The 20,718-nt window shown below is 44.3% G+C and overlaps 1 protein-coding gene across 1 annotated transcript in view; it reads left to right on the forward strand.

Moving 5' to 3' along the window:
* CCDC175 (coiled-coil domain containing 175) overlaps nt 1-20,718 on the forward strand; it is an 85,155-nt gene that overhangs the window by 10,140 nt on the left and 54,297 nt on the right. Inside the window, exons 5-8 of the mRNA XM_014545955.1 lie at nt 4,399-4,627; nt 13,204-13,326; nt 16,388-16,497; nt 18,407-18,488. Coding sequence (XP_014401441.1) covers nt 4,399-4,627; nt 13,204-13,326; nt 16,388-16,497; nt 18,407-18,488 — 544 coding nt within the window. The remainder of the gene's footprint in view (nt 1-4,398; nt 4,628-13,203; nt 13,327-16,387; nt 16,498-18,406; nt 18,489-20,718) is intronic.

Raw genomic sequence — 20,718 nt, forward strand, 5'->3', positions numbered from 1 at the left:
AGAAGAACTGCTCAATAGTTGACTCGATGATGTTTAAAAACAGCTTTTGAAGGCTTTGACAGTCTGTTCTGTCATCTTTTGGGAGGTCTTTGATGTGCCTCTTGAGGTTTGGGAAATATCTAAATCTCTCACCATCCACATCCCTCTTAAAGACTTCCAGTTTCTTTTCAAAAGCCTTTATGTAACCAAACATAACATCAAGTGTCTTGCCAGTTCCTTGTAATTTAACATTTAAGTCATTCAAATGTTCACAAAAATTGTAAATGGAAGATTGTAAGAGAGGGTTTCGCGTGCCAGCAAAAGTTACTGGTGTGCCATATTTGACACACGTGCCAGGGGTTGCCCACCCCTGTCCTAAGGGCTTTGTCCTCTGACCCAGCTTCTGAGCAGCAGCTGCTGTGTGTAAATCCCACAGTGCTTTGCACACTGCCTCCACAGACAGAGGCACATGGTTTCCATTTTAGTAAAATTAAATTTACAAACTTCACCCACCAAAGGAAGAAAGCTTGCTGGGTGTAAATATAGCATCAAGCCAGATAGATGGTAGCTAGTTTAGTTCCTGAAGATAGTCAGTCATAATCTAAGACTGGATTATGTTCCCAAGAGAGGATCTGACACCTGTTAGTCTCTTTCCTTTATTCCTGGCTGTGTTGCTAGTACTTCACCCCTGGGGGTCCCATTTTCTCCATCTGTTAAATGGGGATTACAAGTCTTGATTTACCCATCTCATGGAGGAAGAGAGATATTCTGGGGGGAAAAAAGCAAAACTAAACCTCTGAAGAGCAACTCAGTTCTGTGAGCAAATTTGCAAGGCTAATTGTAAATACTAGAAGGTCAGTTTGTCAAAATGAGAAGTTTTCAAAGAGCCCTCATCGTAGCGGGAAAATCCTCTTGGGAAGCTAAAATAATCAGAGGATTGCTTGGTGCACACGATTTCAAAGCACAAGGAACAAGGTGGAGACCTCAAGGCCCAGAGACTCCTCCGGAAATAGGCTCTCAGAACACCTGTTCCGGGAGATGCCCCGTGAAAAAGAAAGTTCATCATCACATAAGTTTGAGAAATACTCATTCTCCAACCCCTGTTGGGGCTTCACAGTGCAGATTTGTATGTGGCGCGTGCCAGCCACAATTGCCGGAGACTGCCGAGTAGACTGGACTGTCCATTTCCAAGCTGCAATACTCGTATCAGCTGGCCAGCACCATCACCTCCCTACAGACCAGTGACTCTCAGACTTCATGGTGCATCAGAATCTCCTGGGGTTCTTGTGAAAATGCAAATTGCTGGGGACATCCACCCCCTGAACTTCTGACTTGGTGGAGGTGAGGGTGAGAACTGGAATTTCTGACAAGTTCCCAGGTAATGTTGCCACCGCTGGGAGGTCCTGACCACGTTTTGGGAATCACTGCTGTAGAGACATCCTTATGGTAAGGCAAATTACAAACATAACATGGATGGCTTGATGATATGGTATCATCAAGCTACAATTGTGCATTGCGCCCGTTTTTCAAAGAAGGTGGCCCTCTCCTGGACAGTTCTCGCAAGCTGGATCCCTGCAAGCTTTGGTGTGCTTTCCTCAGGCTGCACGTCCCCTCCGGTTTCTGAAGGCTCGCTTCTCGGCTCGCTTCTCAGCCCGCCCCAGTGCTCCCAGTTAGGAGTTTCTAAGGGCTCGCTTCTCAGCCCGCCCCAGTGCTCCCAGTTAGGGTTTTTCATTTGACTTGTTTCGCTCTGTCTCCCTGAGGCTACTCGATCCCTAGGTTGATTCATTCCTAGAAGGCTTCCTCTACTAGACCACAAAGCACCCAGGATTTGACTCCCTCTAGCCTGGGCTTCTGTTTATTGAATTTACGTGGTGGAGTTGACCTCTGGAAATCGAACTGACCAACAATCCGTTTCCACTTTCCTGAACCTTTGCATACAACCACCTGAACTAAAATGTTTAGCCCTGGGGACTGGAAAAAAAAACTGTGTACATTGCAGGAGCTTTTTAAAAAGGAAAATATAGAAATGTTATCAGACAGGGACCTGGCCCTGAGGGGGTCTGCCTAGGGCTGGCCGGTAGTGTGTGGGTTTCTGACTTTGTGCAGGAAAGATTTCACAGCACAAGTCCAGGTGACTATGAGGGTACGTTTATCAAAGCTGGGGACAAAAAACAACAACAACAAAAAAAGCTGGGGACAGTGAAGTAAGGGCTCAGCATAGAAGCAGCAAATGGAGAGCCTCCGCTGGGCTGCTTTGGCTCACTGGGAAGTCAGAGGAAAGGGGGCCTTGGAGACAGGTTCAGAGGGTTAGGCTAGCCCAGGTGAGAGCTGCCACTGCCCATTAGCACCCCCACTCCCCCTAGGTTGCAAGCCTCATGTGGTTCCTTAGGGTTTAGGAGATGCGTGCTTGTAGGGGAAGAAGAGGAAGAGGAAGGCGTGGACATGCTCCCAGAAGGAGAGCGCAGTGCTGGGTCCTTTGTCTTGAGGGTTTTTATCTCTCCTTTGCAGGCAGGAATCTTAGGGGAGGTCTCAGGGCGTGGTTTCTGCAGAAAATTCATCAGTTTTCAGGAGTGCTCTTCCAGGGTCACGGTCTTTACTGGGGGGGCCTTGGAGACAGGTTCAGAGGGTTAGGCTAGCCCAGGTGAGAGCTGCCACTGCCCATTAGCACCCCCCGCCCCCACCCAGGTTGCAAGCCTCACGTGGTTCCTTAGGGTTTAGGAGATGCGTGCTTGTGGGGGAAGAAGAGGAAGGGGAAGGCATGGACATGCTCCCAGAAGGAGAGCACAGTGCTGGGTCCTTTGTCTTGAGGGTTTTTATCTCTCCTTTGCAGGCAGGAATCTTAGGGGAGGTCTCAGGGCGTGGTTTCCGCAGAAAATTCATCAGTTTTCAGGAGTGCTCTTCCAGGGTCACGGTCTTTACTGGTAGGGCAGGGGTCAGTCACTGCAGCAGGCCCTGGCATCACCCACCTGGTTGTGCCGCTTTTCTGAGTCTGGAGCTGAAATACAACTGCGGCCTAGATGTCATCTCCAGGGAGGCGACCTGCTGTGTCTGGCTGTAAATTCCTCGGCCAGTTTGTTCAGCTCTCTGCCTCAGTTTCCCTGTTCCACTTGCCCTGGCTTACTGGCCTGTCTCAGACATTGTGGCAGTTATTCTTCCTACACACCTTTTATGGATAGCCCTGGCGTAGATGTTTCTAGCAGTCTCAAGGTCTTCCTCCAGTGAATGTGACCAACTGGCGTGTGAAGGTATTGTCTACTTTTGAACTCAGATTTGGCTGCAGCCGGTGAGAGATAAGAGGGTTCACATTAGGTTTCAAGCATCCCCTCGCTTTTCTGAGTCTGGAGCTGAAATACAACTGCGGCCTAGATGTCATCTCCAGGGAGGCGACCTGCTGTGTCTGGCTGTAAATTCCTCGGCCAGTTTGTTCAGCTCTCTGCCTCAGTTTCCCTGTTCCACTTGCCCTGGCTTACTGGCCTGTCTCAGACATTGTGGCAGTTATTCTTCCTACACACCTTTTATGGTTAGCCCTGGCGTAGATGTTTCTAGCAGCCTCAAGGTCTTCCTCCAGTGAATGTGACCAACTGGCATGTGAAAGTATTGTCTACTTTTGAACTCAGATTTGGCTGCAGACGGTGGGAGATAAGAGGGTTCACATTAGGTTTCAAGCATCCCCTGAACAATGAAGATGGACCCTCTCCTCGCCTAACTCCTGTCCATCGGAGGGAGGCGAGCTTTCTCCTGGGTCCTCCCTGGCATCAGAAGGTGGCCGGTGGGGTGGCAGGATGTATATATTTCTTTGATTTAACTACAGATCTCAGGATGATAAGGTACATAACAGCAGTGCTACATAGCAAACCATTTGTCTGGCCAGGTTTTATTTACTTGCTCCAAACTGTTTTTTGAGTCATTGCATATTTTAACCCAAAACATCCCATAGACCAGGGGTGGGCAAACTTTTTGCCTCGAGGGCCATAATGGGTTCTTAAACTGGACCGGAGGGACGGAACAAAAGCATGGATGGAGTGTTTGTGTGAACTAATATAAATTCAAAGTAAACATCATTACATAAAAGGGTACGGTCTTTTTTTTTTTTTAGTTTTATTCATTTCAAACGGGCCGGATCCGGCCCGCGGGCCATAGTTTGCCCACGGCTGCCATAGACACTACCTGCTCTGTGGGGATGGGCGTGGTGAGGCAGGACCACGTGATATTTTTACTTGGTAAATAGTTACAAGGTTAACACTTGTGTTATCCATCTGCCCTCATCTCAACCAAGTTTAGGCGATTACAAATACAGTTCTAAAATCAGTATGCCTTACAATTTCTCCCTGTATGGTGGTTGATTTCACCAAATAGACTTTAAGTTCCTTTCCCAAAAGCCATACTTTTCATGCCATGAATGTTTTTTTTCTCTCCTAGTGAACAGCAAAAGGAGCTGGCGAAGAAGCATGAAAAGCTTGTTGTGTTACTCAACCACGCGATGGGAAAAAAAGCCGTCGCCACTATTTACATCAATGAGACTTATACAAAAATAAACTTGGAGAGAGAAGAAATAAGACTGAAAAGGAAAAGTATTCAAGGTAAAGAGGCGATAATAGTCAGAGACAAAGGAGAATATTTGAAGGCAAAAAAAAGGTTGAGTGGCCAGGTAAGTGGCATGATTTATTTTTTATAGTACAGAATTATCCAGAATCTCAAGCACGAAATGGGGAATAATTTATTTGTCCTCAAGGCTAGCTAGCGCTCCTGTGCTGTCCTCTGTGAACACTGGGATGGGAAATAGAGTAGAGATCCTTAGAGTTTAGGAGATGCATGCCTGTGGGAGAGAGGACGGGGAAGGGGAAGGTGTGGACATGTTCCCCAGCGGGAGAGCGCATGCACTGGCCCTTTGTCTTGGGGTTTTTAATCTCGTTTGCAGGTGGGAATCTTAGGGGAGCCCCTTGGGGAAGATAGTTAATTGTATAGCAGCATTTCAGTTCATGAGAAAGAATATGAGTGACAGGATTTGTATCACTGGGGTGGCCCCTGGCTCATCTGCAGCCCTATAGGAACCAGGAATTTGCCTCCATGTCATCTGGTTGCCTTTGGCCATTCTGAGGCCGTGTTTCTATGGCAGGACTAGGAAGTTCAGCCCTGCCCAAGCCTGCTGCACCTGCTGAATCAATCTGACAGAGAGGGAGAGAGAGAGAGAGAGAGAGAGAGATCTTTGTCTCCTGGGATTATAACCAGGAGCTTGTTCAAAATAACCAATTAGCTTCCCAAGGTTTCAAGGGTTTCTGCTGGGCCCGACAATGGCTTTCCCCGGTTAGACTGACAGGCCTCTGGGGTCAGGCACCTCCTCTGCACCATTTTGACTTTACTGAGCATGCCCGTATCTCCCCCTGCTCCACACACAATCGGGTCCTGGAGTGGGGAAGAGAAGGGTGTTGATGCCCTTGGAGGGACAATGCTGCGATTTCTTGGGGTGTGAAGCCGTAGCTTCCTGGTGGGGCAAACGGGCCCCTGCTTCCCAGCCGAATACGCTCAACAGTTTCTGACTTCCTTGGCTTCTGTTCCCATCAGTAAGTAGCTAACGGCGGTAACACTGTGTCTTTCAGGAATAGTTTTACATTAAAACCATGGATCGTCCTTTTTGAATATCGATAGCTCAGGCTTAGTCATCCTGGGAACGGGCTCTTGGTGAAGGAGCTGGCAAGAAGTCCCTTGGGCCCTTTGCAGCCACTAAACTGAATTTGTGAAAGCCCAGCTCCCAGGACCTTAGCGGGGCTGAAGCCCCTGCTCGCCTGACCCGCAGTGCTGGAGTCAGCCAACATCCACGTCTCAAAAACAGTGAGGGGCTCCTGTCCCTGGGCAAGAACTCACTTGGTGATCACTGTCACAAGGAAATGGGAATTTCAGGACAACAAGAACCAAAAGGCATTTTACTGTTTTCGTGCCATATTGACAAGGATGCTGAGCAGCTCTCGGTCACCCCGCTGTTCCCAGTCCTCTTCCTCTCTCTGAGCACCCCAGACCCCAAAGTGGAGCGGCTCACTTAAGTCACAGGAGCCAAAAGTGGGGTGTGTCTGTGTGGGCACAGCTGGGAGGGGGGTGAGAAGTGGGGGAGCCCTGCTCCTTCTCTTCACTTCCCCGGGGACTTCATTGGTCCTGCAGCGGTGGCATCGGATATGCAGATGAGCGCTTTGTCCATCAGAAGGCTCCAGGACTGGGATTCTGTCCGTGTCCTTCCTGCTGTACCCCAGCACTACCAACAGAGCCTGGCGTGCCTCGCACATGGAGACACTGTGTCATGTGACTCCACTGAATGAACGGGTTTCTGACTTCATTTTACACCCTACGGGGAAATCGCCCCCCCCCCTATTCTTTAATGTAAATGTTAAAATGCAAAAAGGAGACACAAAGGAGCTCAAAACATGGAAATTTGCAAACATGGCAGGTTCTTCCTTATGTGAATAGCCTGTCTCGGGGTCTACAAACATTTTCTAAAAGGGTCAGATGGTAAATGTTTAGGGCTTTGTGGGCCATACAGTCTCTGCCACAAACAAGGATGCCATCTTAGCACGAAAGTAGCCACAAACAACACTTAAATGTATGAATGTATGAGAGCAGCTTACAAAAACAGGTGGTGGCTGGATTTGAACCACGGGTAGGAGTTTGTTTACCCGTGGTGATCTCCCTGGAAAATGGCACCAGTTAGGGCGCTTTCAGATGCAAACGGCAGAAGCCCTGATTCCAGCTGGCTTAGACAGTAAGGGCATTTGTTATCTCACGCAGTAGGAATTACCAATGCAGAACAGTATCCAAGACTCATGAATTCAGTGGCTCATCATCCTCTCCTCCATCCTTCATCTTTTTAAAAAATGTTGAAAGTATTACAGATATCCCTTTTCTTCCCCCAAACGCCCCCCCTCCCCCCGTAACTGCACGATTGTCTGTGTCCATGAGTTATGCATGGACATTGGTTCCATGCTTCTATGTCTCTGGCTCTATTTAAACTCTGGTTCATGAGTTTATTTTGTTTGTTAGATTCCAAATATAAGGGAGATCATATGATACTTTTCTTTCTCTGACTGGCTTACTTTGTTTGGCTGTCTCAAAGGGTAGGAAATCCTTTTTCACAGCTGCATAGTGTAGTGTTCCATGGTGTAAATGTACCACATGCAGAACAGTGTCTGGGACTGTTTTTATCCACTCATCTACGGATGGGCACTCGGGCTGCTGTTTCCAGATCTTACCTATTATAAATAGCACTGCTATGCACATAGGGGTGCATGTATTCTTTCTGATTGGTGTTTCAGGCTTCTTAGATCATATTCCTAGATGTGTGATTACAGGGTCAAATGGCAGTTCCATTTTTAATTTTTTGAGGAAACTCCATACTGTTTTCTTTGGTGGCTGCACCAGTCTGCATTCCCATCAACAGTGTACAAGGGTTCCCTTTTCTCCACATCCTCGCCAGTACTTGTTTGTTGATTTGTTGATGGTAGCCATTCTGACAGGTGTGAGATAGTACCTCATTGTCATTTTAATTTGCATCTCTTCATTCCTTTTGTTAAGTTGTATGAGTTCTTTATATATGTTGAAAATTAACGCCTTATCAGATGTATCATTGGCAAATATATTCTCCCATGCAGTGGGCTCCCTTTTCATTTTGTTGCAGGGTTCTTTTGCTGTGTAGAAGCTTTTTATTTTTAAACATCTGTTTATCTCCTTTGTTTTTTTTGCCCTAGGACCATGGTCGGCAAACTGTGGCTCACGAGCCACATACGGCTCTTTGGCCCCTTGAGTGTGGCTCTTCCACAAAATACCACATACGGGTGCACGTACAGTGCGATTGAAACTTCCTGGCCCATGCGCAGAAGTCGGTTTTCGGCCTGGGCGAGTCTATTTTGAAGAAGTACTATTGATATTTGGCTCTGTTGACTAATGAGTTTGCCAACCACTGCCCTAGGAGATGTATCAGCACAGATATTGCTACGGGAGATGTCTGAGATTTTGCTGCCTATGATTTCTTCTAAGATTTTTATGGTTTTCCGACTTACATTGAAGTATTTTATGCATTTTGAGTTTATTCTTATGTATGGTCTAAGTTGAAGGTCTAATTTCATTTTTTTGCATGTACCTGTTCAATTTTCCCAACATCATTTGTTGAAGAGACTGTCTTTACTCTATTGTATTCCCTTGCCTCCTTTCTCAAATACTGATTGAGCGTAATGGCTTGAGTCGATTTCTGGGTTCTCTGTTCTGTTCCACTGATCTATATGCCTGTTCTGTGCCAGTACCAGGCTGTTTTGTTTACAACAGCTTTGTAGTATAATTTTATATCTGGTGTTGTGATCCCTCCAATTTTGTTCTTCTTTCTCAAGATCAACTTACATTGAAGTCTTTTATGCATTTTGAGTTTATTCTTAAGTATGGGCATCAAGCAGGCTGGCGAGCAGTTAGGGACATCAGGCAGGCTTGCAGAGGGGTTAGGGGCGAACAAATATAACATTGGTATTTTAACAGGAACTGCATTGAATCTATAGATTACTTTGGGTAGTGTAGACATTTTGATGATGCTCATTCTTCCAATCCATAAACACGGTATATTCTTCCTATGTTTGTATCTTCCTCTATTTCTTTTTTTTAATGTCCTATAGTTTTCGGAATACAGGTCTTTTGCCTCTATGGTTAAATTTATTCCAAGGTGTATATTTTTGTTGCAATGGTAAATGAGATTTTTTTTTTTTTAGTTTCTCTTTCTGAGAGTTCATTATTGGTCTATAAGAATACCATCAATTTCTGGATGTTAAATTTGTATTCTGCTACTTTGCCAAATTCATTTATTACATCTAGTAGTTTTTTGGTGGAGTCTTTAGGGTTTTCTCTGTACAGTATCATGTCATCTATGACTAGTGACAGTTTTATATCCTTTTTTCAATTTGGATGCCTTTTGTTTTTTCTTCTTGTCTGATTGATGTGGCTAGGACTTCCAATACTATCCTATCTAATAAAAGAGAAACATGGTAATTAGCGTACGACTGCTACCCTTCCATTGGCTAATCAGGGCGATATGCAAATTAACTGCCAGCCAAGATGGCGGCCGGCAGCCAGGCAGCTGGAAGCGAACATGAGCCTTGCTTGCTTCAGTGAAGGAGGACTCTAACGTTCCCCGCCTGCCTTGCTGGCCTCTGAGCTGGCAGTTTGAAACATTGTCACAAATATAGAAGCTAAACAAAACCCCAGAAACCAGCTTTCAGCCAGCCGGGATCTCAGAGCTGGAGATGATACAGTGTTTCGATTATAGAACTGAAACAAACCAGATACCTGCTTTCAGCAGCAGAGGCCTTGGCCCAGAATAAAAAAGAAAAAGAAAAAAAGGAGCGGTTGGGAGCTTCAGTCACCCACCAGCCTGAAAACAGCCCTCAGCCCCTCACCCAGGCTGGCCAGGCACCCCAGTGGGAACCCCCACCCTGATCCAGGACACCCTTCAGGGCAAACCAGCCAGCCCCTACCCATGCACCAGGCCTCCATCCTATATAGTAAAAGGGTAATATGCCTCCCAGCACCGGGATCAGCGGAGCCGTGAGGCCTCCCGGCACCGGGATCAGCATGACAGGGGGCAGCGCCCAAACCCCAGGAGAGAAATGTGTGCCTGAAAGGGGCTGGGTGGGGGGAGCGGTCTGGAAGGCTATAGTAGTGTTAAAGATGAATTATTTCTGGGAGGTGGGATTTCAGATGATTTTAATTTAATGCCTTATGCCTTTTTGCTTAGTATTTTACTGATTTTCTATCATGAAGATATATTCCTTTTCTTATCAGACCAAAAATGAATTTTATTTTAAAGGAAAGAAGGAATTAAAAACAGAAGTAACCTGGACTCCAGAGTTGGCAGGAGGAAAGAAGTTGGCCACTGACATAATAGAACCAAGGTGGAGGGGATTTTCCTCATGAAGAACACTAAATTGCTGGCGTTCCCAATGTCCTTTGAAATTTCTGTCCATTATATTTTATCTAAAATGGCAGGGAACATGAGGTTTTCTTGCTAACACTACAAAGAAAGCTGCACTGCTAAACTCCAGTGCAGCCTGGGAGACAGAAATAGACAAGGCCCCCAACTAAGATGATCAGAGTTTCCCAAGATACGTCCTCTGGTGTAAAAGAAACCTTTTACCTACATCTAGACTTCAGACTTGAAGCCAGGAACTCCAAAGCTCTCCACACCCATTCCCAGGCGGACATCACTAACTGATCACTACACTCCTGCCACGGAGCCCAGGAAAAGCTTTGCGGTGGCTGGCTTCTCAGGAAGCCACCCCAGTGGATTCAGTTGGCCTAGGCCCGTGGTCAGCAAACTGTGGCTCGCGAGCCACATACGGCTCTTTGGCCCCTTGAGTGTGGCTCTTCCACAAAATACCATGTGCGGGTGCACGTACAGTGCGATTGAAACTTCCTGGCCCATGCGCAGAAGTCGGTTTTCGGCCTGGGCGAGTCTATTTTGAAGAAGTACTATTGATATTTGGCTCTGTTGACTAATGAGTTTGCCAACCACTGCCCTAGGAGATGTATCAGCACAGATATTGCTACGGGAGATGTCTAAGATTTTGCTGCCTATGATTTCTTCTAAGATTTTTATGGTTTTCCAACTTACATTGAAGTCTTTTATGCATTTTGAGTTTATTCTTAAGTATGGGCATCAAGCAGGCTGGCGAGCAGTTAGGGACATCAGGCAGGCTTGCAGAGTGGTTAGGGGCGAACAGGCAGTCAGGCAGAGGGGTTAGGGGCGATCAGGCAGGCAGACAGAGTGATTAGGGGCAACCAGGCAGGCAGGCTGGTGAGCAGTTAGGAGCTAGCGGTCCCAGATTATGAGAGGGATGTCCAACTGCTGGTTAGGCTCAATCCGGCTTGAGCCTAAACTAGCAGTTGGACATCCCCCTGAGGGGGTCCCAGATTGCGAGAGGGTGCAGGCTGGGCTGAGGGACCCCTCCTCCCCTGTGCACTAATTTCATGCACCGGGCCTCTAGTATTGAATAAAATACTAGCGGACAACCCTGTTTTGTTCTTGTTCTTAGGGGAAATGGTTTTAGTTTCTGCCTATTAAGTATGATTTGCCTGTAGGTTTGTCATAGATGGCCTTTATTATGTTGAGGTATGGTCCCTCTCCACTTTGCTTAGAGTTTTTATCAAAAATGAGTGTTGGCCCAGCCAGTGTGGCTCAGTAGTTGAGTGTCAACTTATGAACCAGGAGGTCATGGTTCAATTCCCAGTCAGGGCACATGCCTGGGTTGTGGGCTGGATTCCCAGTGTGCGGTATGTAGGAGGCAGCCAGTCCATGATACTTTCTCATCATTGATGTTTCTATCTCTCTCTCCCTCTGCCTTCCTCTCTGAAATCAATAAAAATATATTTTTTAAAATGGGTTGTTGGATTTTGTCGAATGCTTTTTCTGTATCTATTGATATGATCATGTGATTTTTCAATTTGTTTATGTGATGTATCACATTTATTGATTTGCAAATATTGTACCGGTCTTGTATCCCTGGAATAAATCCCACTTGGTCATGGTGTATGATCTTTTTAATATATTGCTGTTCTGATTTGCTAGTATTTTGTTGAGGATTTTAGCATTTATGTTTATCAGGGTTATTGGCCTATAATTCTCTTTCTTTGTTGTGGCCTTATCTGGTTTTGGGATTAGGATAATACTGGCCTCAAAAAAGAGCCTTGAAGTCTTCCTTCTTCTTGAATTTTTTGAAATAATTTAAGGAGGAGAGGTGTTAGTTCTTCTTTGAATGTTTGGTAAAACTCCCCTGTGAAGCCATCCAGACCTGGGCTTTGCTTGCTGAGTTTTTTTGTTTTTTGTTTTTTACTGCTTCCGTTTCATCAGTTGTTACCAGGCCTATTTAGGTTTTTGTCTTCTTCCTGATTCAGTTTTGGAAGATTGTATGTTTCTAGGAATTTGTTTATTTCACCCAGGTTGTCTGGTTTGTTGGCATATAGTTGTTTGCAGTATTTTCTTATAATCCCATTTCTGTGGTGTCCGTTGTTACTTTACCCCTTTCATTTCTGATTTTATCTATTCGGGTTCTCTCTCTGTGTTTCTTGATTAGTCCAGCTAAAGGTTCATCTATCTTGTTTATCTTTTAAAAGAACCAGCTCTCGGTTTCATTGAACTTTTTGTATTACTTTGTATTTTTTATATTGTTCCCTGGTGGAGTTAGGTCCAGCACAGTATTAGGCTAATTCCAGTCCATCAGTCCGTCCTGTGTGGAGCCCACATGTCTGCGGGCCGTGTGGGCAAGTGCAGAGGGTGAGGGCACGCCCCCTGCAACAAGAGTCCCAGAGAGCAAGAGCTTCCTTTGTTCAGGAGCATATGTGTCTCAGGTTTTGTGCCCTTGCAGTAGCTACATCTATTCTGGCCAGTGACCTGCTCCCAGGTGTGACTGATAGGCAATCACCCTCCCTAGACCACCTAGATCAGGGGTGGGCAAACTTTTTGACTCGAGGGCCACAATGGGTTCTTAAACTGGACCGGAGGGCCGGAACAAAAGCATGGATGGAGTGTTTGTGTGAACTAATATAAATTCAAAGTAAACATCATTACATAAAAGGGTACGGGTTTTTTTTTTTTTTTTTTAGTTTTATCCATTTCAAACGGGCCGTATCCAGCCCGCGGGCCGTAGTTTGCCCACGGCTGGACTAGTCCCTCCCGCTCTCAGGATTACGATTCATAACAGTAGCAACATTACAGTTATGAAGTAGCAACGAAAATCATTTTATGGTTGGGTCACAACACGAGGAAATGTATTTAAAGGGCCAGAAGGTTGAGAACCACTGGTAGTCCCTTCCCCCTGGATCTGCGGGGAACAGACTTGGAGCTGTTAATTTATTTTCTTTATTATCTTAGAGAAAGGGAGGGAGAGAAGGAAACATCCAAACATCCATGTGAGAGAGAAACATCAATTGGTTGCCTCCCACATGTGCCCCCTACTGGGTATCGAACCTGCATCCTGGATATGTGCTCTGACCTGGAATGAAACCCGCCACCTTTAGGTGTTCAGAACAATGCTCCAACCAACTGAGCCATCAGCCAGGGCTGGTTATTATTTATTGTTGATATATTTAGATTGAATATTATATACTTAGATTGAATATAAATTAGATTGATAAAATTTAAAAAAGGAGTTTCTAAACGTTGTTGCCCTCATAAACTTTTTCATTGGTTTGTGTTTATCACTACAGATGAATGAATATGAAAATATCTGTGAATCTAAGAAACAGGATGCTTATCATAGGAAGAAACAATTGGATAGATTAAGGATTAAAGAGATGGACATAAAAGAAAAAGTTACTACCAGCACAGTGGTAAGAAAGGATAAACTATGCTTTTCAAGCCTGACCCAGGCACCTCAATATACACTACCTTTAATATGACTGGTAACAGGTGTTTTAAAAAGGAATTGATTTTAATTTACGTTCTGGAAGAATATTTTTGTCATGTTAACATTTCCTGATACTTTAGTGTGTTGTATTGCAATTGTGTTTTCTTCTTCAGGAATATGGTGGGAAGAAAGAAGTTTGGCACACCTTAGGTACAGATTGCATTTGGATGGACCAAAATACTGTAAAACTGATTTTTTTAAAATGCATACAATACCATATATAACATTTTTATGATATTGCTTTATTTTACGTAACAAAAGAAATAACCAGGGGCAAATTCCTTAATTCTGGGTATGTGATGATAAAACAGAATTTAGTCTCTCCATTTATATTGGGTACAGGAACATAATAGGGAAAGGGGACTATCTGTTTTTTCAAGTTAGCAAATACTTGAGAACTCTGCAGTTCTATTTTAAAAAATATTAATAACATTGAATGAAAGCCAGTACTATGTTAAGTATTTTGTGGGGATCATCATTGTTTTAAAAATTAGAAAACTGGACCTTATGGAGGTGACTATAATTGAAAACGTTAATGATAATACCACTTCTATGTTAATTAAAACAGAAATGAATGGTAATCTATCACAGTTAGTTGAATCGAGTCTTCATTTCTTCTATCTGCATTGAAAAATACATGTAAAACTGTATATGGGCAACAGTAATACTGAAACATCACACTTCTTACCAGAATGCTCAGCCAATTCCATTTTATTTTTTATATGGTGTTCCTGATCATTTTAGTTTTATTATATCGGTTATGACATCCAATTACAAAACATGGGTCAAGTCAAAATTCCCCCCCCCCATATATTTAAGAATATCATTACCTGTTTTTTAAATATCAACATAGTAAGGAAGCGTGAGTCAGGCTAGACTCAAAGGAGAAAGTAGGGATTGCATAAAACACATTTGATCTGCATGCCCCCCAAGTACACACCTCTCGTTTGGACCTCATAGATCTAAGCCAAGTGCCCTCCAAGTTCTAACTTGGGAAAATGAAGCACATGCTCCTTAACCTGTACTCCAAAGACCTCTAAGGCCAAATGAGACAAGGCTTGAAAGTGTCATTTTCCCTCTCGCCCCATCATAGCCTGCCTGCCCCGCCCTACCTTACTGGTGGAGAATAGTGTTTAAAGCACAAAGTTGAGTGTCAAAGAGACCTAGGTTCAAACCTTGACTCTACCAGCCCAGAGTTTTTTCACCTATAAAATAGGGTAAGTGTTAGCTGGTTTGGCTCAGTGGATAGAGCCTGTGGACTGAGGGAACCCGGGTTTGATTCCGGTCAAGGGCACATGCTCGGTCTGCGGGCTCGATTCCCAATAGGGAGCGTGCAGGAGGCAGTCGATCAATGATTCTCATCATGGATGTTTCTGTCTGTCTCTCCCTCTCCCTTCCTCTTTGAAATCTATAGAAATGAAAAATGTAAAGTGGGGTAATACCATTGCCTTCTTCGAAGGGCTTCTGTGGAGATCAGACATTGGTGAAGTTTGTTGTTATTGCTCAAGATTAGAAAACAACATTTTGGCTGTGGACTGAGACAGTAGGAGATATCAGATTAATCTTCCTGTGGTACCTTTAGTTTAGAAAACTCTGCACCCAGGTCAAGCTGATGCCATGTTGGCAGAAAAGAATAATGGTGCGTGGTCCTCAAGATGGCCTACATATCCCGGGCAGGGAGAACTGGGGACAAGAGATGACCAGTGTCATTCCTGATGGCCTTGACATTTAGTCACTAATCCTGATGGCCAGCTGGAGTCCTTTAGACGTTCTGCTGATTGTTGGTGGCAGTTCTAGGATTTCAGACCCTGTTACTCTGGAATTAGTTATAGCCCAGAAGTTCAGTCACAAGGATGCTTGCAGCGGTTCTCAACCTTTGGGTCGCCAACCTGTGGGTCGCAACCCCTTTGGGGGTCGAACGACCCTTTCATAGGGGTCGCTTAAGACCATCGGAAAACACATATATAATTACATATTGTTTTTGTGATTAATCACTATGCTTTAATTATGTTCAATTTGTAACAATAAAAATACATCCTGCATATCAGATATTTCCATTACGATTCATAACAGTAGCAAAATTACAGTTATGAAGGAGCAACAAAAATAATTTTATGGTTGGGGGTCACCACAACATGAGGAACTGTATTAAAGGGTCGCGGCATTAGGAAGATTGAGAACCACTTCTTTAGAGAAAGAAAGAGTTCTGGGGAGCTGTCACCTGTCTCACGTGGCATGATGGAGAGCACCTTTACGCTGCCCAGGTGTGTCCATGACCCCACGTTGGCGTGCAGGCTTAGATGGCATTCGATAATCTGCCCTGGCACCTGTGCTGCAGAGCGGAGGGATCTGACCAGCTCCATTCTCCCTCACAAGCCGAAACGCAGGCCCAGGGCTCTGATACATTTGCCTTCCCTTTTCTTTATTCCCAAACTGCATAGTCAACATAGCTGTCTGACTGTGAATTTTCTTCATCCATATTTCCTTTTTAAAATTAGGCTAACATTTTTTCACAGTCTTCACCGGTTTTATTTTCAAACTTCTAATTAAATATTAAGAGAAAAATTTTTCTTCAGCATGAACATAACTATCAGTTGAGGTGAAAGACCCAATTTGTTTAGACCTGTTTATAATATCATTCTTCTCTCCTGGAATAACGTTTTGGAGATGATTATGAAAATATAGATTTGTTTATTTTTTAAAATGATAGTCAAGGTGAATTCATGTCTTGAAAGTTGTTTTTATAGTTGTCACATCCTCACTACTATATTTGGTTGCTTTCCCCCGCCCCCAAATATTATTTTTTATTTCTGCCCTAGTTTATATTTTGAGGAAACAATTGTAATGATTGCTTTTATTTTAACTAAAGGACACCCCCAGTGCAGAAGTTGAGTGGGTGACACATGAATATTTAGTGAATTGAACCACCATCCTGAATCATTTGACAATGACTGAATGCCATAATTTTTTAAAATTTTCAATAGGAACTTAGTGATCACAATTTAGAGATAGCAGAACTAAATCAATCAATAAGACATTGGGAAGAACAGATAGAAGAAATAAAGAAAATCTGTAATAGCCTGGAGGAAGAAATGTAAGTATGATACTTTATTTTTACTGAAGCATTTCTCAGTGTTATGTTTCTTTCCTTTAAAAAATTTCATTAGATGAAAATTATAATCTTTTAGTTTACTAAAATTTGTGTGCTTGCAAGTTGTATAGAAACACCTCTTCATTTTGAAATTAATCAGTCTTTCCCGTGATCAAGAGAAAGTATTGGGGATGATGCAGTCAGCTCAGAAAAAGGAAGGGACTCGGTGGAATGTATTATTCTCACTTCCATTCCGGGATTCCTGCAAATGAATATGCCCCCAGGAAGGCATTCATGAGGCCTGCCGCAAGGCTACCCACTCCCCTACCCATATGGTTACAGTGGCTGTTCTTAGTCGAGGGAGATTTGCAGAGTTTATTGAGAAATTACAGGGACGCCTCTGGGTAAAAACTTTTACCCATGGGACTGGAACCAGAAACTTAAGGGAATCTTTCATCCCAAGGCCCACACTCTCTCTTCCTTTTGCAAAAGGGTTTCATCTTTCTCTCTATCTGCATACTATGTTCTCTTCCTGGTGAGCCATGGCTAAGCATGACCATTCCAAACCCTCTGAAATTACCTGGCACAGGCCCATTCATCGTTAGAGATTGGCAACAGACTCTCTTCCAGGAGAATTCGCAGATTTCCCATCAAAAGCCGTTTGGCTCAGCCCTGGCCAGTGTTGCTAAGTGGTTAGAGTCGTGGTCGGCAAACTGCGGCTCGCGAGCTACATGCGGCTCTTTGGCCCCTTGAGTGTGGCTCTTCCACAAAATACCACGTGTGGGCGCGCACGTACAGTGCGATTGAAACTTCCTGGCCCATGCGCAGAAGTCGATTTTCGGCCTGGGCGAGTCTATTTTGAAGAAGTACTGTTGATATTTGGCTCTGTTGACTAATGAGTTTGCCGACCACTGGGTTAGAGCATTGGCCTGAGCACTGAAGGGTTGAGGGTTCGATTCCCTGTCAAGGGCACGTACCTGGGTTGCAGATTTGGTCCCCAGTCCAGGTTGGGGCATGTGCAGGGGGCAACCAATCTATGTGTCTCTCACATTTCTCTCTCTCTCTCTCTCTCTCTCTCTCACTCACTCCCTCTCACTCCCTCTCCCTCCCTTTCACTCTCTCTAAAAATCAATAGAAAAAATACCCTCAGGTGAGGATTAACAGCAACAAAAACTGTTTGGCTTAGCTTTGGACCAGAAGGTGAGGTCTTGTAATACAAATATATGGCTTCTGGGCCTACCTCCAGAGTTCGATTTAAAAGACAAATTGTGAACTGAGCAGATTCCATAAGACAAGTTAACTTCACATGTGGAATCATGTTATAAAATGGCTCATTTCTACATACACAGATTTGAATGTATTGTGATTAAAATTAAGTCTTTTAAAACAGCAATTGCCCAGTATAGTAATCATCACACTGGTCCATAAAGTAGGCACTAATCTTTGTACTCAGTAACATATTTAACATAGGAAGACTCAAGAATTACTACAATTCAAACTCAGAATAAAAAATCTTTTTCTTTGAAAGTTTAATAGTTTTAGTTCATATATGTTTTAAAGAAAAAGTAGGCAGAGAATCATAGTGGAAGATACAGATTAGTTCTTAAATTATTTCTAGGAGTTATGATTAAAAATCTTGCTACACTCAGGATACAATATTAACACCCAGAAATCAATGGCATTTTTATATACCAATAATGAATTCTCAGAGAGAGAAAATAAAAACAACAATCCCATTTGCCATTGCTTCTTAAATGATTGAATAGAATAATAAAGCATTAATTCGTCAATTCTAAAAAGTAAAATCTTTTGTCTGTTATAATGAATATATAAATATGTTATATAGGGCAATATGGCTCTGCTGAAAAAAATATGTCTTAATATGAATTTGTTTGGCTTCCTTTGTTCATAGATTTTTTTTAAAGAACAGCAAGAAAAAACTGGGAGAGAAAACTATTACTGACAAAAATGATTTTTTTCAGAAGATAAAGGAGGTAGGAAGACAGAAATTATTATTTTTTAGATTATAATTAGATTTTCTTTTTAGTTAGTATTTTAAGTAAATGGAGAAATTTTCCAAAACTAGTTTTTTCATTAACTAATAATCATGATCAGTCACAGTAATTGATTTAAAGTTTTTATTCCCTCCCAGAGCACTTTAAGTATAAAAGAAAAAATTTCTAATGTGAAGATGAATTATTTTCTTGATAACTTTTCAAGTGGATATGGTTATTTTACATTAGGAATATCCATGACTAATGGACATTTTTATGTGAGTTAATTAGAAAAATTAGGAGCTTCTTGCTGTTGTGTAGCAACCCATATTGTATTTAATAATTTTAGTGGAATATTTGAGTCAAATTTAGACCCCAGGAGAATTCCCTAGACATTATAAAACTTAGGTTATAAGAAATATGATATTTTAAGTAAGTAATCATGGCTATAAACCAAGATTTCTCCACAAGATAGTCAATGAAGCATTTATTATGAAAGTTGAACAATTAGAGACAAAGTACAATGAAAGCTTAACAGAAATGCTTTAAATGTCATCATTTAGGATATGATAAATCTATATATATAAAAGCCTAAGCGACCAGCTGACCCTGTGACGCGCAATGACCACCAGGGGGCAGACGCTCAACACACAGGCATGGAAACATGGAACAGACTGATGAATCTCAGAGGGAAAAGGGAAGGGGAGAGGGCAGGAAGAGATTAACCAAAGATCTTATATGCATACTAGAGGCCCGGATTCATGCACCGATGGGGTCCCTTGGCCTCGCCTGCGGGGATCGGGCCGAAACCAGCTCTCCAACATCCCCTGAGGGGTCTCGGATTGTGAGAGGGCACAGGCCAGGCTGAGAGACCCCACCGGTGCACAAATCCATGCACCGGGCCTCTAGTCTATAATAATAAAAGGCTAATATACAAATAGACCAAACGACGGAACAACCGAACAACCAGTTGCTATGATGTATGCTGACCATCAGGGGGCATGTGCGGAACATGGTGGATGTTGGCTGTGGCAGGATAGTGGAGCAGGTGAGCAGGGGCTCCAGACCAAGGTGGAATGTCGGTCTTTGTCATAGGGGCAAGCCTCTGGTGATTATTGAAAATTCTTTCCTCCTGTGTGCCACAGTCCCGCCAGGTGCTCGCACCTGCTGCCAGTGCCAGCCCTGCTTGTACCTGCTGCCGGTGCCTGGTGCTGGTCCCAATCACTCGGTGCCATCAGCGGGTGCGAGCAGCGGCTACAAGCCCTGATTGCCCCTGAGGGCTTCTCTACCTCCCCCTGCTCCCGAGGGGCTATTGGAGCAGCAGCCCCCACTTGCACTCGCTGACCACGCTGGCTCTGCTCACATCTTCTGCTGGCACTGGCCCAATCGCTCTACACCATCAGCGGGTGCAAGTGGGGCTAGCGCTGTCAGCACATGGGAGCGGCGGTGGGAGTAGGGCTGCCAGCAGACAGGGGACCGGGAACGTGGTGAAAGGGGCCAGGCAGGGGCACAGAGGATGGGTTGAGACCCGCCCCTGTACCTACCACAGTTTTGTGGCCCACAGTTTCTTTCAAGGTGCACGAATTCATGCACTGGGCCCATAGTAAAAGCATAATATGCTAATTAGACCAGATGTCCTTTCAGACAAAGCCAGGGCTGTGAATTAAGCCTGGGTCCCGGGTGCCTGCCAGCAGCTGGAGGGAAGCCCGGGTCCCCGGTACCAGAGGCAAGACCAGGTTCCGGGTGCCAGAGGGAAGCCTGGGTCCCGGGTGCCAGAGGAAGCCAGTGCCTGCAGCTGGGGGAAGGAAGGCCTACTCTTGCATGAATTGCATTGGGCCTCTAGTATAATATAAAACAGTATATATACTATGAACCAATTATATATATACACACACACACACACACACACACACACACACACACTAGTGGCCTGGTGCATGAAATTCGTGCCCGGGGGGGGGTGTCCCTTAGCCCAGCCTGCACCCTCTCCAATCTGGGACCCTTCGAAGGATGTCCTACATGGTTTATAGGGATTGGACCTAAACTGGCAGTCAGATATCACTCTCACAATCTAGGACTGCTGGCTCCTAAACACTCACCTGCCTGCCTGCCTGCCTGATTGCCCCTAACCACTCTGCCTGCTGGCCTGCTCACCCCCAAATGCCCCCTGCCAGCTTGATCACCCCCAACTGCCCCCCGTGCCAGTGTACTCACCCCCCCCCTCCCTCCC

Source organism: Myotis brandtii, unplaced genomic scaffold (genome assembly GCF_000412655.1).
Source record: "Myotis brandtii unplaced genomic scaffold, ASM41265v1 scaffold423, whole genome shotgun sequence".
Classification (NCBI taxonomy): Eukaryota; Metazoa; Chordata; class Mammalia; order Chiroptera; family Vespertilionidae; genus Myotis; species Myotis brandtii.